This window comes from Panthera onca, chromosome C2 (genome assembly GCF_046562875.1).
Source record: "Panthera onca isolate mPanOnc1 chromosome C2, mPanOnc1 haplotype 2, whole genome shotgun sequence".
NCBI classification, from domain to species: Eukaryota; Metazoa; Chordata; class Mammalia; order Carnivora; family Felidae; genus Panthera; species Panthera onca.
The window spans coordinates 158,339,844-158,366,266 of NC_138347.1; the positions used below are offsets into that span (position 1 = coordinate 158,339,844).

Consider the following 26,423-nt stretch of genomic DNA (forward strand, 5'->3'; position numbering starts at 1 on the left):
ACTTAGTCTGTTGTATTTTTTTAATCAGTGTTAGGTTCCATCTGTTCAGTTTTCCCCCACAGGGTTTTTGGTTTTTGGTTTTTGGTTTTTTCGTTTGGTTGGTTGGTTGGGTTTTTTTTTTTTTTTTTTGCATTGTTTTTGTTCTGGTCTGTTTCTGCTTATCACAAATCCTTGTGGATCAGCAAGGATGAAGTGGGAGCAGGAGAGAACAAGTGCTGGTTTTAGTGTTTTTTTTTCTCTTTTTATTCACAATTATTTTGAAGCTTTGGCATTTTCTGTCTTAGTTACTTTACAGGCTGAAGGTATGGTTTCATGTAGAATTTCCTTTTTCATTCCTGTTGCCTATGGTTTGGGGAAGAAATAATGTGAGGTGGGTATCTATGCATTTGCCATTTTCTTCAGCTCTAAAGAATTTTTATAGATACTGCATTCCTTTTTTTTCCACTCTCTGAGGTATATACTTTGGAACAAGTGAATTAGGGACAATAGTGACTTTGGGGGGTGTGAACATAATTAATGCTTTTCTATTGTTAAAGGTTACGGATGAGGCAATTTAAACAGAACTGGAAATGTGATTTAGATTCAGCCTTGAATGAAATACAGGTATGACATTTACTTTTTTGAATAAATAGCTGTGATCTCTGAAAACCAGTAATAACAAAGGACCTTGAATAGTAAAAGTTTTAGGAAAAGTTTTTAAAATGTGACTGTTATACAAAGAAAGTGCTCAAGAAAAAAGTTTAATTTTTTTAATACTTTGAAATGCAAATGTAACTTCTAGAGTTACGGACTATTCTAAAAATAATTCTGGAAATAATTGGCTCATTTCCAAAGTTAACTTCTATCAAGGTATAATAATCTAAGGCTTAATTAGCCTTTAATTCTTATCACTGGACAGACTCAGTGCATAAGAAAGTTGGCTTTCTTGTCACAGTCCATGGATGGCTGCGATATGTGAGATGATAGTGGAAAGCCAAGGCCAGTGTGCCTTTTCCAGGTGTTTGGAGGATAAGAAATGGAGAACTTTCAGGACGATTTTACTGTTTGGTTTAAGATGATTTTTATATTCATGTAGTAATTGTTGGTCTAGTCTTAATTAGTATTTATATCCTTGAAACAATCTGTTGGTATGGAAAACTATTTCTTTGTTTATAATAGAAAATAATGAGAAGATGTTAAGTTTACTGAAATTTACTTTGTATTCCCTATCATAGAAGAAATGTGATTCCCAAAATGATATTTGGGCCCCAAATCATAAATGGGGCCAAATAATAATAAAATGCAATCTTTAAAAGTAGCAAAATAATGTATTTCTCTGGAGACAGCTCAAATCATATTGCTAATTATCTCTTTTCCATAAAATCTATCCTACTGTCTAGTTCAGGTTTGAGGGTGAGATCCTTAAGTACATTAGGAACAAGACCATTAAAACAAATGGACATTGCCATCTGGAACTTATAGAGACTGTGCTATAGTCAGAAACACAAATTGTATGATAGAAAGTTTTTTAATGGTATAACACTGCTGGTAAGTTTATAAGACCTATAGAAATTGTCTTATTAATTTCTATATATCTAATGTCAGCATGTGCCTATTCCATAATATGTTTGCATAGTGACAGTTTTCTTTCTCTTTTTTTTGTTTTGTTTTGTTTTGTTTCTAATAATTCTGATAGCATTGTAAAGAAAAAGGTGACTGGACCAAATTGGGAAATTTATACATTAACATAAAAATGAGCTGTGGAAACTTTGCAGATTTCCAGAGATTTTGTGCTTGTATTGCTGAAACACTAACAAAAAACTGTAAAGAAGAGAGACCAGGCATTCCATTTTGTGAATTTGCTGAAACAGGTAAAATGTCACTATTTGGGTCTGAGTATTCTGTGTGTTAGCGTGGTGCAGTGTTCTTAACAGGAATGTAAAGCTCTTAATATTTTCCACGTTGGGGATAAGTTAATATTGCAGATTTCAGATTTCTCTTTATAAATATTTCCATCTTTTTATTATTAATTTAGATTATAATGATAATAACGTCAAGAATTGGTGTTTTAATATCTCATGCTTCATGTTTTATTTTTCTTTTCATTCAGATTGGTAAAACTATTCCTAGCAAATTATACTGGAGCACCTGAATTTTTGAATCATTTAAGTTGTTACTATCTTCACTACAAGTCAACAAAATTCATGTTTTTGAGACTTTTTTTGAGCTCTTCACTGCTATTTATATATTTTTAAAATGTTTATTTGCTTATTTTGAGAGAGAGGCAGAGTGAACATAAGCAGAAAGAGAGTCCCAAGCAGGCTCCCACCATCAGCGCAGAACCTGACAGAGGACTCAATCCCACAAACCGTGAGATCATGGCCTGAGCTGAAATCAAGAGTCAGACACTCAACTGACTGAGCCACCCAGGTGCCCCTTCACTGCTGTATATTCTTTATCAGGGGTCAACACATGTTTTCTGCAAAGGGCCAGGTAGTAAATGTTTTAGGCTTTACACATTCACATTTAATCTGTGTTACATAGTTTTCTTTTCCTTTCAAACAACCCTTTAAAAATAGGGAAACATGGGAGGCTCCTGGGTGGCTCAGTCCGTTGAGTGCCCGACTTCAGCTCAGGTCAAGATCTCACAGTTCGTGAGTTTGAACCTTGTGTTGGGCTCTGTGCTGACAGCTCAGGGCCTGGAGTCTGCTTTGGATTCTGTGTCTCCCTCTCTCTCTGCTCCTCCCCTGCTCACACTCTGTCTCTCTCTCAAAAATAAATAAATATTTAAAAAAAAATTTTTTTTAATAGGGAAACATGGGGCACCCGGGTGGCTCTGTCAGTTAGTTAAGCATCCGACTTCAGCTCAGGTCATGATCTCATGGTTTGTGGGTTCGAGCCCTGCATCAGGCTCTGTGCTGACAGCTCAGAGCCTGGAGCCTGCTTCTGATTCTGTGTGTGTGTCTCTCTCTCCCAAAAATAAATAAAAACATTAAAAAAATTCTTTTTAATAGGGAAACCATTTTTAGCTCTCAGGCTATACAAAAAAACAGACCACACACCAGATTTGGCATGTAGGCTGTGGTTTGCTGACACCTGATCTTTGGTCTCGTATCAATAATTTCATGTTAATTTGCCTTTTCTGTCATTTTAAATGACTTTTCCACCTTTTCCCATATGCCTACTTTGTGTTCCAGTTAGCAAAGATCCACAAAATAGTGAAGTAGATAAAACTTTGCTGGGAAGAATTGGAATCAGTGCTATGTACTTCTATCACAAGCTGTTGCAGTGGGCCAAGGTATGTCATTAAATTTTGTTTGGGCTTGGTACAGAAAGTGTTAATTTTAAATTTTTTGACAGAATATAGTTAGCACTACAAATTAGAAATTTGCTAATAATGTTACAAGTGGCAAAATGAGTCCCAGACTAGTAAGTGAATTATTAGGTAGTATATTAAGCAAACGTGGAAAGGAAGTATCAGGAGACCAGCTACCCTGAAGTATCTCACTATAGGGAGCACTTGGGAAGCTGTGCTAAATACCATTTTGCAAGAGTTCAAGACCTTTTTTTTAAGATGAATCTGGGAAACTCACAACAGAACTTCTTAAAAATCATCTCCTAGAATGCTCTGGAACACTATATCCCATATATCTTGATATCTGCTTTGGGATATCTGCATAGAAGTGGTCTAGTTATTCTGGACTATACTGAACTACCATTCTTTAGATTTCCCTGAGGTGGCAGGTGGTTATAGATTCATTAAAGTGAAATAAAGTAAAGGACAGGAAAATCTAAAATAAGAAGTAAGTGCTGAGGGATGAATGGAGCAGTTGAGAGTGTGGTCAATACTGAATCAACTATTATATCTTCTTGTTACTACTTCTTATATTTCATATGATTGAAGGTGAATTGAGTAAGTTATAATTGAATGTGTTCAATAACATTTAAGCACAGGGTCACTCCTACATATACAAATTCATGGATATTAAAAATTTTAATGCTTATCTATTTCTGAAAGAGAGAGACAGGGCGTGAGCGGAGGAGGGGCAGAGAGAGAGGGAGACACAGAATCCAAAGTAGGCTTCAGGCACCGAGCTGTCAGCGCAGACCCGGATGCGAGACTCGAACTCATGAACCACAAGATCATGACCTGAGCCAACATGGACACTTAACCTACTGAGTCACCCAGGCACCCCCATGGATTTGTTTTATTTGAAAAACAACAACAACAGGGGCACCTGGGTGGCTCAGTCGGTTGGGCGTCTGACTTCAGCTCAGGTCATGATCTCACATTTCATGAGTTTGAGCCCCGTGTTGGCCTCTGTGCTGACAGCTCAGAGCCTGGAGCCTGCTTCAGATTCTGTGTCTCCCTCTCTCTTTCTACCCTCCTCTGCTCATGCTCTGTCTCTGTCTCAAAGATAACTAAACATTAAAAAAAAATTTTTTTTAAACAGCAACAGAATCCTTATATATAAGGTCTTCAGTCTCCAAGCTCTTCATGAGGTTTAGCACCTACTGTGATGTGTGATCCCATACCAACTGATGTGTGATTAGTATGTGATCCCATACTGGGATGGGCAGAATATACCTTGTCCCTGGTCTCACAATCTAGTTTAAGGTTCATCCTCGCATTAATTTGTTAGATATTTAATGCTTGAGAAATTGAGGACTACATGATAAAATCTTTTTGAAAAAGATAGATTTTGCTACAATTTTAGGGTATATTTTAATTTTATTTGGTTAATACTATCTCTTAAGAGGTTGGTGAGTTTGTACCTGAATTTTGATTTAAAATTTTCACTGTCTTGTTTGAAACAAATATTTTATTTATTTTACTTAGTATGAATTTTTTTAGTGGAAACCTATTCCTTTTGAACACAAAATTATTAAAATTAAGTTAAAGATTTCCCTTTAAAAATGCACTCATTTATATAGGCAACTTAAAAATACTTTGACATCACAATATGAATCTGACTCAGGTAGTATAGAATATAATATAAAACAAGGGTCCATAAACTAAAAGCCAGATCTGGCCCTCACCTGTTTTTTTACATCTCAAGAGGTAAGAGTGTTTTTTACATTTTTAAACAGTTAGAAAAGAAAAACAGCAACAACCAAAAAGAATGTGCAACTGACTAAATGTGACCTGCAGAGCCTAAGTATTTGCTGTCTGGCTGTCTATAGAAATAAAGTTTGCTGACTCTTGATATAAAATAATAATATATGTCTCATTTCTGATGTCCACACTAGAGCTAATCTTTTATGTAGACTATGTGAATAGTCTATTGAATAAAAAAGACAGTTTCCAGTCAGTAGTTTTATTCTTTTTTTCCCTCACTGTCATTCTTCCTATAAATTTGATAAGACATTATCTCGATTTTCACTGTCTCTCCCTCTTAACTCTTAGGGTGATCAACAGAAGAAGTGCAGAAACTTGTAATCAGTAGTTTTCCACATTAGGGCAAGAACTCCTTTTTCCAAAAGAAATCTTTAGGGGAAGCACAAGTATGAAAACACTTGAAAAAAGGAGTCAGCAGTGTGAATATTAATAGTGAGGCAAAGCCCTGCTTCCTCCCCTTCCCTGTCTGTCTTTGTGGCTAAGCAGGAGGGGACTGAAAACAGGGATTTTAGAGCAGTTTGAAACCATCAGTATAGAAGAATGATTAATTTTGGATAATTGGTTTGTATATAATTACTCATTTTGTACCTCTGTGATACTCTATATGAATGATATTCAATGAGTGTTCTTTACTTTTACTCTAGGGAAGGAAGGTCTTAGATAAACTATATGAATTGAAAATACATTTTACAACTTTAAAAGGACTTACAGGGCCTGAGAAGTTAGCACCAAGATGTCAAATTGTGAATATTGCAGCAGAAATTTTTCTAAAAAGTGGAAGCCTAGATGGTGCCATTTGGGTATTGAGGGGTAAGTTCTGATATATGTAAGCATAATATAATTTGTTGTTACAAATTCTTGTCTATGTAATTACCTTAAATTGATGTTGAATTGTGAATGGCAGTTTGACCTAATAAACCCTAGTGATCATGTGCATAGGAAAGGTGGTTGATGTGTTAAATGGAAGGAGAAAGTTAACCTCACTTTAAAGAAAAAATCATATGACCCTTTGTTGAAAAGCTAGTTCTTACTTCAGCCCAGGCACCATACTAATAAATGCTTTATATCAATTATCTCAGTTAATTTTCATAGAAACTCTACAAGTTTGGAATTAGTGTAACCCCCTTTTTTTGTTAGTTAAAAAATGTCGGAGACATTAAGCCACTTGCCCAAAATGATGCAACAAGTAAGAAGTGGAGGCTGGATTCAAACCCAGACAGTCCAGCTTCAGAGCCCAGGCTTCAGCTACCACTGGGGCAGGTAAATCCCTATTGATAATCTGCATGAACTCTTAACCTTCGTACATACAGGCAAACATGACTTCAAGACAGGACAAGCAAGGTTACTTCCCTAGTACGTCAATCCATCTAGCAGAAATTACAATGAAATTAAGCCAGGAAAAGCAATTGGTTTGCTATGAGGTAAATGAAAACTTAGAGATCACACTAGTAACACTACATGCTACATGATGGTACCTCTGGCTGCTTAAACCATCAGGCAGACTTCATTTGATAAAATGGGATAACAGTGAAGAAACCTCAAGAATCTCTGGGTTTATGGGGCAGCTGGATGGTTCAGTCAGTTAAGCATCTGAACAACTCAGGTCATGATCTCACAGTCCATGGGTTCGAGTCCTGCATCAGGATCTGTGCTGACTGACAGCTCAGAGCCTGGAGCCTGCTTCGGATTCTGTGTCTCCCTCTCTCTCTGCCCCTTCCCCGCTCATGCTCACTCTCTCTCTCTCAAAAATAAATAAACGTTAAAGAAACTAAAAATCTCTGGGTTTAGGTGGGAAGATAGAATATATGCACAGGTAGAGCAAATAGATAATCTTTACACTAACACACAAGCCCATATACATGCACATACATATGAATATATAATTTATGTATTATATACGCGGAATAATTGCATACATATATGTAATGCCTTGTATTTGTTCAGGGCTGAGATTTATGGAATACAGAGGTTCTGAGTGGACTTTAGGATCAAAAGCTTGTTGGAAAGGGTTTTCTCCAACTTGACAAATATAGCCAGTGAAGTTTGCTAAGTGGGGAAGGGTAACCAAAATACAAAAGTAGAAATTAGCAAGATGTAAGCCAGAGCTCACAAGCTTTGTTGGAAAGGAGAGATGTGGTGAGAATGGAAAGGTTAAAATGGTTGATAAAAATGAGCGTGAGTCACCTTATGATAGGAAATTTCAGCCTAAAAATTCTGGAAAAACCAATCTTTCTCAAACTAGAGCATGAAGGAGAGTTTGTGTGAAGGGTGTGAAATGAACTGTGGAGATTTAAAATTTTTACAATTTTAATGTTCTCTTTAAAAATTCTGTAAGTTATAACACAGGATTTCCTTTTGCAGGGATAATTTCAACTGAAAGTCATTTTCATAAATAAAAATTTACTTCTTCAAAAGAAAGACCCACAGAAGTATACTAAGTTCTCCCCAGAATTATTTTGTTGTTAAAAGCATTCTGCAGTAAACAGGCCTTTCTCAAGAAAGGAAATACAAAGGACTCTATCTCACTTGTAATACATGAGCGCAATACTCATAATAAAAATATACATTAAAATTACAAAATACCTGTCAGAGTAGCAAAGTAAGAGTTTAGTGATATACTTTTCGTGAAAGTATAGAGAAACAGGCATTCACATACATTGTCTTTAGGGGCTTTTTGGCAAAATAATCTGTTAAAATCTAATAGTGCATATTTTCTTTTATGTTTCATCTCTATTTCTAGGAATTTCTCCTGCAAACACAAGTATGTACTGTAAGTTGTCTACAATCTTTTTTTTCGAGAGAGAGATAGATTGAGAGAGTGTGCACGAGCAGGGAGAGAGGGGCGAAGGAGAGAGTGACTGAGAGAGACACAGAGACAGAGAGGATCTCAAGCAGGCTGCATGCTCAGCATGGAGCCCAACTCGGGGCTCGATCCCATGACCCTGGGATCATGACCCACGCTAAAGGCAAGAGTCAAATGTTCAACCAAGTAAGCTACCCAGGAACCCCTAGAATATTTTTTTTTAACCATCACAGTGCTAACAAAGGATTCCACATAACTTAAATGTTTCATTAAGAGAGTACAAGTTGATTAACTGTGTGATAGCCATATGATGGAGTAGAATAAAGCAGATCTACAGATATTCATTTGGAATGTTCTCCAGGATCTGTTGCCAGATGAAAAAAGGAATGTGCAGAACAGTGTCCACAGTAATGTAAATAAGATGGACACAGACGTATTTCCTTTTATATCCTTAAAATATTTTTAGAAGGATGCACGAGAAACAAAGAATGGTGTTTGCTTCTGGAAAGAAGAGTTTAGTGCTTGGAGGACATGGATAAGAGGCAGATTAACTTTTTCCATATGCTTTTTCTATATTTTTTCCTTTTGTTTTTCTTTTTTAATTATTTTTTCCAAATTTTTATTGAAATAGTATTTAGATAACATACAGTGTAATGTTGGTTTCAGGAGTAGAATTTAGTGATTCATCACCTACATATACCACCCAGTGCTCATCACAAGTGCCCTCCTATTAATGCCCATCATCCATTTAGCCCATCAGCCATCCACCTCCCTTCATCAACCATCAGTTTGTCCTCTATTGTTGAGAGTCTTTGGGGTGCCTGGCTGGCTTAGTTGGTTAAGTGTCTTGACTTTGGCTCAGGTCATGATCTCATGGTTTATGGGTTCCAGCCCTGCTTTTGCTGTCAGCACAGAGGATGCTTCAGATTCTCTGTCCCACCCCCTTCCCCTGCTCACATTCTTTCTCCCTCTCTCTCTCAAAAATAAACATTAAAAAAAAATTTAAGTCTCTTATGGTTTGTTTCCCTCTCTCTTTTTCCCCCTTCCCCTATGTTCATCTGTTTTGCTTCCTAAATTATACCTATCTGTGAAATAATAAGGTATTTGTCTTTCTCTGACTTATTTTGCTTAGCATAATACACTCTACCTCCATCCACATCATTGCAAATGGCAAGATGTCATTCTTTGTGATGGTTGCATAATATTCCATTGTATATCTATACCACATCTTTATCCGCTCATCAGTGGACAGACACTTGGGCTCTTTCCATAGTTTGGCTATTGTTGATAATGCTGCTATAAACATCAGTGTGCATGTACCCCTTCGAATCTGTATTTTTGTAACCTTTGGGTAAATACCTACTAGTGGATTGCTAGTTCATAGGGTAGTTCTATTTTTAAATTTTTGAGGAATCTCCATACAGTTCTCCAGAGTGGCTACACCAGTTTGCATTTCCACCAACAGTGCAAGAAGGTTCCCTTTCTAGACATCCGTGCCAACATGTGTTGTCTCTTGTGTTGTAAATTTTAGCCATTCTGATAGGTGTGAGGTGGTATCTCACTGTAGTTTTGATTTGTATTTCCCTGATGATGAGTGATGTTGAGCATTTTTTCATGTGTCTGTTAGCTATTTGGATGTCTTCTTTGGAAAAATGTCTATAAATGTCTCCTGCCCATTTCTTAACTAGAATGTTTATTTTGGGGGTATTGAGTTTGATAAGTTCTTAATAGATTTTGGATATTCTCTTTCTCAGACATGTCATTTGCAAATATCTTCTCCCATTCTGTAGGTTGCCTTTTAGTTTTGTTGATTGTTTTCCTTTGCTATGCAGAAGTTTTTTATTTTGATGAGGTCCGAATAGTTCATTTTTGCTTTTGTTTCCCTTGCCTCTGAAGACATGTCTAGTAAGAAGTTGCTATGACTGAGGCCAGAGAGGTTGCTCGCTGTGTTCTCTAGGATTTTGATGGTTTCCTGTCTCACATTTAAGTGTTTCATCCATCTTGAATTTCTTTTTGTGTATGGTGTAAGAAAGTAGTCCAGTTTCATTCTTCTGCATGTTGCTGTCCAGTCTTCCCAGTACCATTTGCTGAGGAGATTGTCTTTTTTCCATTGGATATACTCTTCTGCTTTGTCAAAGATTGGTTGACCACATACTTGTGGGTCTACTTCTGGGTTTTCTGTTCTGTTCCATTGATCTGTTTTTGTGTCAGTACCACACCGTATTGATAACTGCAGCTTTGTAATACAGCTTGAAGTCCAGAATTGTGATGCCTCCCACTTTCCTTTTTCTTTTTTTTTTTTTTTTTAATGTTTATTTATTTTTGAGAGAGAGAGAGAGAGACAGAGCATGAGCAGGGGAGGAGCAGAGAGACGGGAGACACAGAATCTGAAGGAGGCTCCAGGCTCTGAGCTGTCAGCACAGAGCCCGACACAGGGCTTGAACTCATGAACCATGAGAGCATGACCTGGGCCAAAGTTGGGCGCTTAACCTGACTGAGCCACCCAGGCGCCCCTCCCTTTCTTTTTCAGGATTGCTTTGTCTATTGGAGGTTTTTCGTGGTTCCATACCAATTTTAGGGTTGTTTGCTCTAGTTCTGTGAAAAATGCTGGTGGTATTTTGATAGGGATTGCATTAAATGTGTAGACAACTTTGGGTAGTATCGACATTATAACAGTGTTTGTTCTTTCAATCCACAAGCATGGAATGTTTTTCCATTTCTTTGTGTCCTCTTTAATTTCTTTTTTTTTTAATTTTTTAACCTTGGTTTTTTATTTTTTAAAATTTACATCCAAATTAGTTAGTATATAGTGAAGCAATGATTTCAGTAGATTCCTTAATGCCCCTTACCCATTTAGCCCATCCCCCCTCCCACAACCCCTCTAGTAACCCTCAGTTTGTTCTCCATATTTATGAGTCTCTTTTCTTTTGTCCCCCTCCATGTTTTTGTATTATTTTTGTTTCCCTTCCCTTATGTTCATCGGTTTTGTTTCTTAAAGTCCTCATATGAGTGAAGTCATATGATTTTTGTCTTTCTCTGACTGACTAATTGCACTTAGCATAATACCCTCCAGTTCCATCCACGTAGTTGCAAATGGCAAGATTTCATTCTTTTTGATTGCCGAGTAATACTCCATTGTATATATATACCACATTTTCTTTATCCATTCATCTATCGATGGACATTTGGGCTCTTTCCATACTTTGGCTATTGTTGGTAGTGCTGCTATAAACATAGGGGTGTGCCCTCTTTAATTTCTTTCATGAGTGTTCTATAGTTTTCAGAGTACTGATTTTTTACCTCTTTTGTTAGGTTTATTCCAAGGTATCTATGTTTTTTGGTGCAATTTTAAATGGGATTGATACCTTGATTTATTTTTCTTCTGCTTCTTTTGGTGTGTAGAAATGGCAACGGATTTCTGAACATTGATTTTATATCCTGCAACTTTGTTGAATTTATATATTAGTTCTGGCAATTTTTTGGTGAAGTCTTTTAGGTTTTCTATATAGAATATCATGTCATCTGCAAAGAGCAAAGGTTTGACTTCTTCATTGCCGATTTGGATGCTTTTCATTTCTTTTTGTTGTCTGATTGGTGAGGCTAAGACTTCCAATACTATGGTAAGTAACAGTGGTGAGAGTTTTCCTGGCTATACAGGAAAAGCTCTCAGTTTTTCTCCACTGAGGATAATATTGGCTGGGGGTCTTTTGTATATGGCCTTTATGATGTTGAGGTATGTTCCATCTATACCTACTTTGTTGAGCATTTTTGTCAAGAGTGGAGGCTATGTTTTGTCAAATGCTTTTTTTTGTTTATCTATTGAGAGGATATATGGTTCTTTTCTTTTATTGTGGTGTATCACATTGATTGATTTGCAAATATTGAACCAGCCCTGCAGCCCAGGAATAAGTCCCACTTAATTATGGTAAATAATTCTTTTAGTGTATTGTTGGATTTGATTTGTTAGTATCTTGTTGAGAATTTTTGCATCCATGTTCATCAGGGATATTGGCCTGTAAGTCTCCTTTATAGTGGGGTCTTTGTCTGGTTTTGGATTCAAGGTGATGCTGTCCTCATAGAGTGAATTTGGAAGTTTTCCTTTCATTTCTGTTTTTTGGAAGTTTGAGAAGAATAGGTATTAACTCTTAAATGTCTGGTACAATTTCCCTGGGAAGCCATCTGGCGCAGGACTTTTATTTGTTGGGAGATTTTTGATTACTGATTCCGTTTCTTTGCTGGTTTGGGTTTGTTCAGATTTTCTGTTTCTTCCTGTTTCAGTTTTGGTTGTTTGTATGTTGCTAGGAATTTGACCATTTCTTCCACATTGACCAGTTTGTTGGCATATAATTTGTAATATTCTCATAATTTTATATTTCTGTGATGTTGGTTGTGATCGCTCCTCTTTCATTTGTGACTTTGTTTATTTATTTTATTTTTGATAAGTCTGGCTAGGGGTTTATCAATTTTATTAATGCTTTCCGAGAACCAGCTCTTAGTTTCATTGATCTGTTCTACTGGGTTTTTTTGTTTGTTTCTATTTTATTTATTTCTGCTCAAATCATTATTACTTCCTTTATTCTGCTGGATTTAGGCTTTATTTGCTGTTCCTTTTCTACCCTCTTTAAGTGTACTTTAAGTTGTTTATTTGAGGCATGTCTTACTTCTTGAGGTAGGCCTGTATTACGGTTTACTTCCCTCTTAGGACCCCCTTTGCCATATCCCAAAGGTTTTGGACTATCATGTTTTCATTTTCATTTGCTTCCATGTATTTTTTTAAATTTCTTCTTTAATTTCCTGGTTATCCCATTTATCCTTTAGTAGGACTTTAGTCTCCAATAATTTGCAGTCTTTCCAAATTTTTTCTTATGGCTGACTTCAGGTTTCATAACATTGTGGTCTGAAAACATGCATGGTATGATCTCAGTTTTTTGTACTTGTTGAGAGCTGATTTGTGACCCAGTATGTGATCTAATCTGTAGAATGTTCCATGGTCACTCGAGAAGAATGTGTATACTCCAGCTTTAGGATGAAAAGTTCTGAATATATCTGTTAAGTCTATCTGGTCCAGTGTGTCATTCAAGGCTATTGTTTCTTTGTTGATCTGCTTAGATGATCTATCCATTGTTGTAAGTGGCATGTTAAAGTCCTTTACTATTATTGTATTATTATCACTGAGTTTCTTTATGTTTGTTATTAATTGATTTATATATTTGGGTACACAAATGTTTACAATTGTTAGATCTTCTTGATAGGTAGGTCCTTTAATTATGGTATAATGCCCTTCTTCATCTCACATTACAGTCTTTGGTTTAAAATCTGGTTTGTCTGATAGAAGTATGGCTACTCTGGCTTTGTTTTGGCATCTGTTAGCATGATAAATCATTATCCACCCTCTCACTTTCAGTCTGTAGGTGTCTTTAGGTCTAAAGTGATCCTCTTAGGGGCACCCGGGTGGCTCAGTAGGTCGAGCATCCCACTTCAGCTCAGGTCATGATCTCTCGGTTCGTGAGTTCAAGCCCCGCATTGGGCTCTGTGCGGACAGCTCAGAGCCTGGAGCCTGCTTTGGATTCTGTGTCTCCTTCTCTCTCTGTCCCTCCCCTGCTCATGCTCTGTCTCTCAAAAATGAATAAACAAACAAAAAAAGAAGTTTAAAAAAAATAAAATGAAATAAAATAAAGCGATCCTCTTGTAGGCACCACGTAGATGGGTCTTGTTTGTTTACCCATTCTAATACCCTGTGTCTTTTGATTTGAGCTTTTAGTCCATTATATTTAGAGCTATTATTGATAGATGTCAATTTGGTGACATTGTGTTATCTATAAAGTTGGTGTTTCTGGTGATGTTCTCTCTTCCTTTCTAGTCTTTATGCTTTTGCTCTTTTTTTCCCACTTCAAAGAGTCCCCTTTAATATTTCTTGCAGGGCTGGGTTAGTGGTCATGAACTCCTTTAGTTTTTGTTTGGGAAACTGTCTTTCCTGTATTCTGCATGACAGCCTTGCTGCATAAAGTATTCTTGGCTGCATACTTTTCCCATTTAGCACATTGAGTATATCGTGCCATTCTCTTCTGGCCTGCCAAGTTTCTGTGGACAGATCTGCTGCAACCCGATCTGTCTTGCTTTGCAGGTTAAGGATTTTTTTTTACCCTTGCTTCTTTCAGGATTCCTTCTTTATATGAGCATTTTGTGAATTCGACTATGAAAGGTCTTGGTGATGACTGGCTTTTGTTGAATTTAATGGGAATTCTCTGTGGTTCTAATGGATTTGGATCTGTGTTCTTCTTTAGATTAGGGAGGTTTTCAGCTATAATTTGCTCATATAAACTTTCTGCTCCTTTCTCTTTCTCTTTTTCTTCTGGGACTCCTATGATAGGAATGTTGTTGTGCTTTAAGGAGTCACTGAGTTCCCTAAGTCCACATCCATGGTCCGGTACCTTTCTTTCCTTCTTCTTTTCAGCTCCAGCATTTCCCGTAATTTTATCTTCTGTATCACTCGTTTGTTCTTCTGCTTCCTTGTTGTCAGTACCCCCAGTCGGTTTTGCATCTTAGTTATAATATTTTTTATTTTGACTGGACTAGTTTTTAGGTTATTTTATCTGTGCAGTAAGGGATTCTCTAGTGTTTTCTATGCTTTTCTCAAGCCCAGCTAGTATCCTTATAATTATTATTTTAAATTCTGATTTGGACATCTTACTTATATTTGTATTGATTAAATCCCTGGCCATGATTTCATCCTGTTCTTTCTTTTGGTGTGAATTCATCCATCTTGTCATTTTGCCTGAGTCTCACTGGGTGTGTGTGTGTGTGAGAGAGAGAGAGATTGTTAGGAAAGCTTGTCGTATTCCTGCTCCTGAGAGTAATGGCTATATTAAGAAGAAGTTCAAAAAAAAGAAAGAAAGGAAGGAAGCTAGATCCTAGGTGTATTTTGGTCTGCTTATTAAAAGAAACTAGATCAAAAAAAAAAAAAAAGGCAGCTGGATCCTATCTCCCCTAGAGCTGAAGCTTTGCAGCACCCTATGATCAGTAGACTTAGTGCATAAGAGGGGTTTGTGCTGGTCCCATGATGGTGGAGCCTGCAGTGATGATTCTCAGGTGGACTTGCCCCAGTGGAGGTGCCCAGCAGAGCCTTGGTGTAAGCTGCTCTCGCCTACACTGGGTGGCACTGTTTTGCTCACTGAAGGACATCAGTGCCGGTGTGGGGGAGGGAGGGTAATGGCTTAGCCCCGCTCTCTCCTCCTTCCCCAGAGCAGGAAGCTCACACCCACCACTCTTTAGGAAGCTGGCACAGAAGAGCAGATATTCACCCCTTTTGTGTCCCCAGCTTCTGTCAGATTCCTGCCTTCACCCTGCCAGTGTCTGAGCTGTCTACCTGCCAGGTGACACTGTATTCGTATGTTTTATCTCAGGCACATAGGTGAGTTTCAAAATTCCAAATTTTAGAGATCCAAGCTGCTCGGACCCGTGCTGACCGTCTGGGGGAGGCTTTCACTGTACTATTGCGTTTGCTGGTTTGTTATAGAAAAATGGTCACAATACAGCTCAGCAGCTTGGAGTTTCTGTAAAGCACAGCACAAAATTGGCACCAAGATTTGCTTCCCCTGCTTGTGTCTTTGTTCCTATGCTTGAGAACAGGGAACCCATTGGTGCTGCCGGTTGTTTTGTCCCCGCAGAGGCTGTGCGGCCACTCCCAAATGTACTCCTAGCAGGGGAACTGTTTCTTCCCATGTGACCCAGGGAACCCTCAGATCTTGCTGGCCTCTCCCAGGTCTTCATAGTCTTTCCCCACCGGGGCCACAAGGCACAACCATGGTGCAGACCTTCAAAGCTTCAGACTGTGCTCCACTGCTCTCCTTTTCCTAGTCAGTGGTCTTGGAGAAAGAGTTTGCTTGTGCAGTCCCCTGCATGTGCTCGTCGCTCCGCACTGCCCCCGCCCCCTCTTTCTCTTTCTTATATTCTCTCATCTCTCCATCATCAGGACTCCCTCCCCTTCACAGCACCTGCAGTTCTTTTCTTTCCCAAATCAACTCTCCGTAGCTCCTATCTTCCACGATGTGGCCTTTTGTGGCCATTTTCTCCCTCTAGTTGTGCAGTTTTGCTCTCTCAGTCCTCAGATCGATTTCTTGGGTGCTCAGAATGATTGGATATTTATCTGGCTGTGTTCAAGGGACAAGGGAAGTTTAGGGTCCCCCTGCTCCTCTGCCATCTTATTTCTCAATATTTTTTCCTTTTGAAAACCTGTGCACTTACTACCTACTAAACTTTTTATAGAAGGGTTATACATTACTTGTGTTGGAGAAATGCAGAATATTTTACTCATTTTAGTTAGTGGCAGACTTTATGATGAGAAATCTATTGTTTTGGCTTTTCAGTTTGACATTTAAAACTCTCAGCACTAGTAGCTTGTATCTTGGCAAATGAACAATAAATTCCTGCCTTCTCCCCTTACCAGAGTAAAAAAAAAAAAAAGCCTTTAAACCATAATTTATAATCATGGCTTAGAGGCTGAAAAATAAGTGTCCTAACTCCCTAGAATATGCATTTTGTAAAAAGTTATGCCATTTATTGAGAAGCTGCCTTTGAACTTTAAAATAAATTTTATTGCCTCAACATAAGTAACACATGTTCATTAGCAACCAGTAGGAAAAGGTAGATAAGAAAAACTGATGATAAAAATTCCTTATTCAGTCCACCCAGAAATGACTGTTAACCACTTTAACGTTACTATACAGACTCCTTTTGTACCTTGCATTGTTTTGTTCAGGGAACAGTCTTTTATTTTCTTTTAATTTTTTTTAACGTTTATTTATTTTTGAGACAGAGAGAGATAGAGCATGAACGGGGGAGGGTCAGAGAGAGAAAGGGAGACACAGAATCCCAAACAGGCTCCAGGTTCTGAGCTGTCAGCACAGAGCCCGACGTGGGGCTCGAACTCACGGACCGCGAGATCCTGACCTGAGCTGAAGTCAGACGCTTAACCGACTGAGCCACCGAGGTGCCCCTAGGGAACAGGCTTTCTGTGGACATCTTCTGTGTAAAGGAATGTTCTTCTATAACGTCACTTAATGGGATGCTTAGTTTTCCATCTTATGAAAAAATATATATAAGTGTATAAATGTAGATACATAAATATATCCATAGACCCACATTTCTTCATCTAGCTTGTTTCCAGATGTCCATCATAAATAATAATCCATGCTAAACATTCCTGCTAATTTTACATCCTTAGGATAAATTCTGACAGAATTGCTGGGTTAAAGGATAAGGCAGTTTAAAGCTTTTTGGTAAATGTTGGTAGATTTGCCCTTATTCCCATTCAGATTTGCATCAAGTTATCTTGAGCTTATTAGAAACCCTCCCTTTGTAAGAAAATCCTAGAGAACTATTACATAGGTATCTATTCTATAAAGACATTGTCCTTTTAGGGGTCATAGGTGCATATAAACAGTCCAAGAGTTAGTGCCGAATATTATGGTTTTTAGTTGTCAGACAGACTGGTACATTCCAGTCTATGCAATCCCTAATCTGGCCATTCAATACATTCCATTCCAGGTCTTATCTCTGCAAGTGGAATATAAAAGTACCCTACACCTTTAGAAAGTTTGTAGTAATTAGTCTTACCAGCATGTGAAGATGCATGTTATGAAACACCCTCACCAATACTATTTTTTGAATACTATTTTTCTTTTCTCTTTGCTAGTTTGACAGAGAAAAAGTGATATTTGCCGCTTTACTTTGCATTTAATTGCTTATTAGAAAATTTAACTCTTTCCCCTTTTTACCATTTTTACTTATTCTTTTGTGGATTATTCATGTTCTTGGTCTGTTTTCTTTTTTTTTTTTAATTTTTTTTTTTTTACATTTATTTATTTTTTGATAGAGAGAGACAGAGCACAGTGGGGGAGGGTCAGAGAGAGGGAGACACAGAATCCGAAGCAGGCTCCAGGCTCCAGCACAGAGCCCGATGCGGGGCTCGAACTCACAAACTGCGAGATCATGACCTGAGCCGAAGTCAGACGTTTAACTGACTGAGCCACCCAGGCGCCCCTCTTGGTCTGTTTTCAAATTTTAATATATCTCTTCATTATTGATTTAATAATGTAATTATTTGCTATATACCAAGCATTATGCTAAGTGTGTTACTTGTGTCATCTCATTTAATCAACACTAACCCTATTAAGTAGATGATGGTATCCCAAGATGAAGGCACTGAGGCACAGAGAAGGTCACACAGTGATTCCAATCTAGGTCTGATTGCAGAGTCCATATATGAAAACCTTATACCACTGTTATTTCCCTAATCTTTCATTTAAATGGACTTTGTAAAATTGCAACCGGGGAAGAAGCACAAACCACAGAAACGACCTGGATCTGACCTAGTCAGCCACCTGAGCAAAGTGGTGATTCTGATCTTGTTTTTATAAATCTGAGACAGTAGTTCTCAAAGTTGGCCATCAGAACACCCTGAAAGATTGTTAAAACACAGATTGCTTGGTCCATTCCCAGATTTTCTGATTCATTAAATCTGGGATGGGTCCTGGGAATTTGCATTTCTTATAAGTTCTCAGAGGTTACTGATGATGATGCTAGTCTGGGACCTCACTTTGAAGACCACTACCCTATAGCTCTCTTGTGTGGGCATTTCTCACACCTCCCCTGTATCCCTAAACCACACTTCCTCAAGTCACTCCCCTAGTTTGTTAACCAGTGCCACAAGCATTACCATTTTTATTATGTATTATTTATGGATTTTCTACATTTAACTCTCTTTGTACCTTCCTAGGGAGGAAATGGCTGGAGAGGTTTTTGTTTTAGATTTTTTTTTCTAGTTTTATTGAGATATAATTGACATACAGCACTGTGTAAGTTTAAGGAGTATAGCATAATGACATATATGTTGTGAATTGTGATTCACAACAAATAAACAATAAATATAGTTAACATCCATCATCTCCTATAGATAGAAAAAAAAAAAGAAAAATACATTTTTTCCCTTGTGATGAGAACTCTTAGGATCTACTCTCAACAACTTTCCTGGATGTCATACAGCAATGTTAACTATAGTCACCGTGTTATTGTACATTACATCTCCAGTATTCCTTACAACTAGAAGTTTGTGCCTTTTGACCACCTTCATCCATTTCCCCCACCCCCACCCCCACCTCTGGTAACCACAAATCCAATCTCTTTTTCTATGATTCTAAGATTTCACATACCAGTGAGATCATGCAGTGTTTCTCTTTCTGTATTTCACTTACTTCACTTCGCCTAATGCTCTCAAGGTCCATCGACATTGTTTTAGCTTAGACTTGTTTAAAGCATAGATGTGTGTGTGTGTTTTTGTTTATTTAGGAAAGTGTTACCCTTTTTTATATAGGAAATTTAGCATAAAGGTTAGCTTGAACACCTAGACCAGTGACTGCCACTGCAGTACTAATATAAGCATATAAACAATGTTAATGTTTAAAAACTGCATCATCTTTATTTTCAATCCGTGGATAGCCCTGTTCAGAACAATGTTATGTTAGGCCAGGCCATGTTTAATCTCTGTTTTCATACAGCAGTTTCACTTATAACTACTTATGTAGGCATAGCCATTATTTAGGTCATTAACACTTCTTTCCCAGGTAATTTTCACCAAGTGTGAACACTGGTCATTTTCAGTGATGGGATATTCAATTTTTGTTAATTTCTTCTTTATACTTCTCTGTTTTAATTTTTTGTAGTGATTGTGTGTGTGTGTGTGTGTGTGTGTGTGTGTGTGTGTATATATATATATATATAATGTTTATTTTTGAGAGAGAGAGAGAGAGAGAGAGAGACAGAATGCAAGCAGGGGAGGGGAAGAGAGAAAGGGATACACAGAATGCCAAGTAGGCTCCAGGCTCTGAGCTGTCAGTGCAGAGTCCAACAGGGAGCTCGAACTTCCAGACTGCAAGATCATGACCTGAGCCTAAGTCTGACACTTAACCAACTGAGCCACACAGGCACCTCTGTGATTGTTTATATTTTTTAAATAAACATTATTTTAGGGGCACCTGGGTGGCTCAGTTGGTTAAGCGTCCAACTCTTGGTTTCAGCTTGGGTCATGATCTCATGATCTCACACTTCGTGAGTTTCAGCCCCACATCGGGCTTTGCGCTGACCATGCAGAGCCTGCTTGGGATTCATTCTCTTTGCCCTTCCTTCACTCTCTCTCTCTGTCTCTCTCAGAAATAAGTAAATAAACTTTAAAAAATAATTTTTTTAAATAAACATTATTTTAGAAGTAAATCAACCAGCTTGGCCTCATCCTGAACAGTATTTCTGAAATCGCCTGTTTAATGTGGTTTTTGTACTTGATGCACTCTTTTATTTTTACAGTTTTTATAGTACACAATCAAATAGGTTATTAACATTATAATGTGATCTAAAAATCAGTTCAGGTACTTATCATCAATGATGTATATATCACACTTAGAAAATATTATACTGTAAATTATGTCCCTTTGTATTATGATAGTTTTACATATTAAAGATATTAGTCCTTCATCTGTTGGATATTTGCACATATTATTCTCAGCTTTTCATTTTCCTTTAACTTTATGATTTTTTTTGCATTTTTGTTTTTCTTCTGTTGTCCACCTGACATTTTTTCTACCTAACATAAACTGTTTTTATTTTTTTAGTGTTCTCTTTTTAGTATAGCTTTTTATTTTTTTAATATTCTTTTTTTTAGTATACCTGACACCAATGTTACATTAGTTTCAAGTGTACGACATAGTGACATAGTGACTCAACATCTCTATACAGTACGCTTATGTTCACCACAGCTATACATCTGTCACCATACAACACTATTACAATACCGTTGACTATATTCCCTTTGCTATACCTTTTATTCCCATGACTTTTTGTTTAGTATCATGGTTTAGGCACTCCTTAGCTATCTCAAAATTATATATTTACCCATGTTCTTCAAATTTTTTCGTTCATTACTAGTTTTAAATTTTGATATGAAATGGGAACAAAATTGTATTTATTTCCCCAAAATGTCCCAACTCACCCTTTACTCACTTATTTAAAATGACACTTTTATCATTTATTAGAATCTTGTATCTGCTTAGGTGTGTTTCTATACTTGTCTTCTCTCCCAGGGATCTGTTTCTATGGTAGCACCAAACTCTTTTTAGTTAATGTAGCTTTAGAATATCTGTAATATCTATTTAGGCAACACCACTTTCACTCCTCTTTTCCAAACTATTGTTCACATTCTCAAGTGCTTATTCTTTTAGATGAATTTCAGTTATTGAGTTTTTCATATAGTTCTGTAAGGAAATTTGATTGGGATTACGTTAAATGTATATATTAAAAGGAGAAAGGTATCTTTAGATATTCTTTATGGTATATGTAGCATTCACTATGGTAGTCAAGGATAGTTATTTGATAGTCTCACTGACTAGCCTGGAAATTCATTCACTGCAGACCATCTTCATATTAATAGTCTTTATATTCTCAGTGCCTTGTATTCAAAATCTTGCATGAGTCAAATGACTGAATATGCATATGTTGGAAGGTTAGTGGATAAAGAATGGCTATTATAGAAAATTTGCTTGCATTTTGACTCAGACATTTTAGACAAATGGAAAATATTCCCAACTGTCGAAGAGTGAAAAACATGAGGATTAATGCAATAAGGACTTCTATCACCATAAAACTAGTATTAAAGTACACCAGTAAACTGGTTTTTGTTTTTGAAAATTTAATTCTCATAAGAGGTCTTACAAAATTTCTCGGAAGTGTTTATGCTGATAGACTTGTGAATGGGGTGGATTAGTTAAAAGTCTAAATGACTACCCAATTACCAGTTTCAGTTAACTTTAGTACATAAAATGACCAGCTTATTCAGAGTTTTTAACATAGCTACATAGTTTGGTAAGATTTCAAAATGAAGCTCCTAAAATACCATCTATTCTTTCAAAAACTGTGACCATTATTCTACCTTAACAATAAAAAATGAGTACTAAAGAACAGTGCAATTGTTGTGAGAAAGGTCCACATGGTCTACTTTTTATAAGTGTGACATATCTACCAGGTATATCATTAACAAAAAACAATTGAACTTATTTGATAAAAATAAAATTCAGTTTATAAGGAATGGTGATTTAGCGGTTTTACTTTGGGGAATTATGGGGGAAAATGGGAATTATGCTTAATGATTTATGCAGTCTTTCAAAAGATAACAAGTTCATTTAAATTTCTCTATAAAGTAAAGTTTAAGCAGATTTGGAAGTAAATTAATGGAAATATCTGTTTAAATGAGCTAAGATTCATAAAGCACCAATATTTGTAAAACATTGCCTAACACATAGCATAAGGCAATTCAGTCAGTCAATCAGTCTGTCAGATGGGCTCTACTAATTTAAAAACTAGCTCCTGTTTTAAAGTTATACTGGATAATTAAGCCTTTATTTTGGCATTTGTGTACATGAATTACCAAATCTCCCTTCAATAATTTTTGTATTCACTGTGCTGGGAAGGCCCCCAAAGAAAAAGAAAACGTGACTCCTATACTTAGTACAGTTAAAAAACAGGGAAATATGATTTAAGTGTTATAACAATGTTTCGTTTATGTGTCTGGTGTACGATGATTGAGAGAATTAGGCAAATGATAAAATATTGACATTTCTAATATTATAGTATCTCAGTGTTCTGTATTATAGTCTCCTATTGTTTTTCTCAATGTGCATATCAAGGCAGAAATTAAGGAACTTCAGCATTATAGGTAATATTCTCTTTTTTTTAAGCTGTGTGAAGCGTGCATAAAAGTTTGTTATTTTGCTTTTATAACTTACATACATTATATATTGTGCACATATCAACTATCTTGTAATAAAACTTATGTAAGAAATTGGGGGGGGGGGAAGCTATTCCCCAAAATACCAAAAAGTAATTAATTTATGTATTCTTTATTATAAAATTGTTAAACTTGTCCACACAAATATTTTACATTATAACAAATAATTTACTACCAAAGAAACATTTTTGTCATGTAAAAATAAACATTAACCTTAGGGTTAAAAACTAGTTAGTACACTTAGAAAAATGAAAAATTAAAAAACAAGTATAACAAAGTACTCATTCGTTTGTATCCCCTTAGGATAGTGACCATTACTATACAAGTTGTTTCTAATAAATTTGAGTTATTGTTATCTTTTCTGAATACACATACTTAAATTTTGATACTTAACAAAACATATTTGAAAACATTAGTTGTAATTATACTCTTAAGTGTAATTTACATAGTATAAAGTATTAGTACTTTTTTCTTTTTGGAAGAATCAGAATGGATCATCAATACACCACTGTGGCCTTGTGATAGACTGGATGTACTCAATCGACATAATCTGCTCTGTACAATTGCACATGAAATCTTAGCCAAGAGCCTTTATAGACAGACATTTGAAGTTTTGCAAAATCTACCAGGTTTTCAAAATTCTCAAGGTATGTTTTTTAAAAGCCTCAATTCTAATGTCCATCTGGTGTTTAAATAAGAAACCATTCTCCACCTGTTTTGGTTGAGTTTTATATTCCAGCATATATTTTTAATGAAATTATTTTCTGTTAAATGTGTTCTCTGCAAATTCAATGTTTTTCTTTTTTCTTTCTCTTTTTTGTTTTTTTTTTCTGTTGTTTTGTTTTTGTTTTTGTTTTTGTTTTTCAAAAGCAGGGGTGCTTACCTTTGGGTTGTCAGCCATTCCCTCCCTCAACTGTTTTCGTCAGTCCCCTTTCCCTCTCTGTCAGGTCAGCAGCAAACAATAATGACCCAGCAAGTTTTGTGTCGTAAAAGAATTCGTTGCATTAGAATAATGAAGAATACTTTTTCTTTTATTACTTAACATTAAATACAGAGCTTAGTTTCCATTACCTTGGAACATAGGAAAATATGAAATAAATGGAAGAAATGACAAGTTCAAAGAAAGGGAATATTAATGTGGACAATAGTAGGTAGTGTTCTCGAATCCTGACACTCAAGTTTTATATAGACCAGAGGGGGTCCATGTTAAGGGAAACATGAGCAAAAGCTTTGGATCAAAATGAACTGAGTAATGGTTTCAGAGTGGCAAGTTGCCACTTCGAGAGAATGTTAACCTGAGGGCCTCCCACAGTGCTTTATCAGAGTACGTGTTCTAGGAAAGTTCCATTGGTGGAGATGTTTAGGAAGAGACTAAAAGGTAAGGAGATTAACTTCTTGCTCAGGCCTGGATCACTAAAGGATGCTACAGATGAAGTGATAAAGACCAAAATCTAGGTCATAGATTGAACTGACAATACAGTGAATAAGAGATTTCACAGTCTCCAAGGTGACTTCACTTTCTTCTAAGTGAGGAATTGAAAGAACGATAAATACCTAATAAAGGATTTGTTTTTAATTTGAGAGAGAATATTAGAGGCGGTGGTCTATTTTTAGTCATGGGAGATTCAGTCTGAGGTCTGAACTGTAGACAGTGCAAACAGAACTGTGCAAGTCATTCATTTGGGAGAGCAGATGCAGTCGCAGGTGGAATCACAGACCGCGGTGTTAATGGAGCCTCTGCAATCGTTGTCAAGCTTCCTTTTTTTTTTTAAAGCATAATTTATTGTCAGCTTCGCTAACATACATGTATACAGTGTGCTCTCGGCATCAGGAGTGGATTCTCGTGATTCATCACTTACACACGACATCCAGTGCTCATCCCAACAAGTTACCTCCTCAGTGCCCATCATCCATTGTCCCCTGCCCCCACCTCCCCATCCACCCTCAGTTTGTTCTCTGTATTTGAGAGTCTCTCACGGTTTGCCTCCCTCTCTGTTTGTAACTTTTTTTTTCTCTACTGTTCCCCCATGGTCTTAAGTGTCTCAAATTCCACATATGAGTGAAAACAGGTATCTGTCTCTGCCTGACTTACTTCACTTAGCATAATACCTTCTGGTTTCACCCACATTGTTACAAGGTTCCTTTCTTATTCTTTGTTCCAAAGTTGATGAAGGAGGTTTCTTTTGTTGAATGCTTGTTTCTTAGAGAATACGTGATTGCATTTTAGCGACTGTGACTCCCATAGTGGGTAGGAAAATCCCAACAGGAGCAAAGGGAAAAGAAAAGTAGTGAGAGAGGGAAGATTGAGAGACTAAGATAGATTGATTTCATTATATCCTTTTTGTTTTCCAGAAACTGTGGAGGTCTCACAGTACAGCCTTCTTTTTAATAAACTTCTAGATGCCTGTATAGAAAGCAACAGTCTTGGTATGTCATCCTCCGTGGCAGACTTCATGATTTCAAAGAACATCCCTATTGAGCTCTCCTTTCTTAGAAGATTAATTACTTCTTTGGGAAGGAGTTGTTTATGGCTCAAAGCCAGAGCCCATTACAAAAGTAAGTTGCATTTTAAAAATTTATATTTGAAATTTGGTTTTGACTTCGATTTTCTAACCAAGAATCCTTGCATAATGTCTATGACTAGGCATTTAAATATGTAAAAGGAGCAGTTGATACACGAAGATAATGGTGGACACAGATTTGTTCTCTCTTTTGAAACGTGTTCTTTCTTGTTTCTAATTACTATATCTTTATTTCTTTGCACGTTAGTATGCCCACTTGAGGGTGCACAAAGGAAATAAATGAAAGAATTTTAACCAGTTGACATAGCTTATAAATATATAGGAGTAAAACAATAGGAATATTTATATATTTTATTCATCCCTGCTATATCCCTGATCTTTATAATTAATAAGTTAGAATATTTGATAGCAGGCCACATAAGAAGTACAGAGGCTGCCATTACAATGAACATGACACATAGGTTTTTCACGTGGTTCCTAGTAAAAGAACTTTATTAATCTATTTACAGTTGTTTCTCTCTAGCCAATAAGCCTGGAAAACTAATGCTTTCTCTAGTCCCAGCCACCTCATAGGTATTTGCATTGGAAGTAATTTCATGTAGAGTCGAGACCCAGAAAACACTTCTGCCTTCCTGCACTAGTTTGTCCCAAATTTACGTTTCTATCACTGCCACGTACCTAACAAACATTCGAGTGCCTACTACATGTCCCCACTGTGCCAGATGTGCCAAACATCCCAGCCACCCCTGCCAGCCCAGAAACCTCTCTGAACTTGGGAGTGTTTTTCGCACTACCAGCCGTTTAGCAGGTGGTAACTTTTCCCCAATGAAATAGGAAAGAAAACATTAGCTTACATTACAGGTGGTAAGATGAAGTATTATTTGATAAAATTTTCATTTCAGTTACATATATCCATGTATGTGTACCAGGTCAATATGTAAAATGTACCTCTTATTGTAGGTTACAATCAAAAGAAGTTTTAAAAGTTTAAAAAGCAGAAGTTTTTTAGGGGCACCTGGGTGGCTCAGTGAGTTAAGCGCCTGACTCTTGATTCAGCTTGGGTCATGATCTTACGTTTTGACGGACCAAGCCCCCCATTGGTCTCTGTGCTGACAGCATGGAGCCTGCTTGGGATTCTCTCTGTCTCTCTCTCTCTCTCTCTCTCTCTCT

The 26,423-nt window shown here is 36.9% G+C and overlaps 1 protein-coding gene across 6 annotated transcripts in view; it reads left to right on the forward strand.

Moving 5' to 3' along the window:
- Positions 1–26,423, forward strand: part of TOPAZ1 (testis and ovary specific TOPAZ 1) — a 100,341-nt gene that overhangs the window by 65,840 nt on the left and 8,078 nt on the right. For all 6 annotated transcript variants that reach the window (XM_060638041.3, XM_060638044.3, XM_060638047.3 and 3 more), the window contains 6 exons: positions 537–603; positions 1,676–1,850; positions 3,177–3,277; positions 5,743–5,908; positions 23,214–23,378; positions 25,084–25,287. In XM_060638041.3, the coding sequence (XP_060494024.2) occupies positions 537–603; positions 1,676–1,850; positions 3,177–3,277; positions 5,743–5,908; positions 23,214–23,378; positions 25,084–25,287 (878 nt within the window). The remainder of the gene's footprint in view (positions 1–536; positions 604–1,675; positions 1,851–3,176; positions 3,278–5,742; positions 5,909–23,213; positions 23,379–25,083; positions 25,288–26,423) is intronic.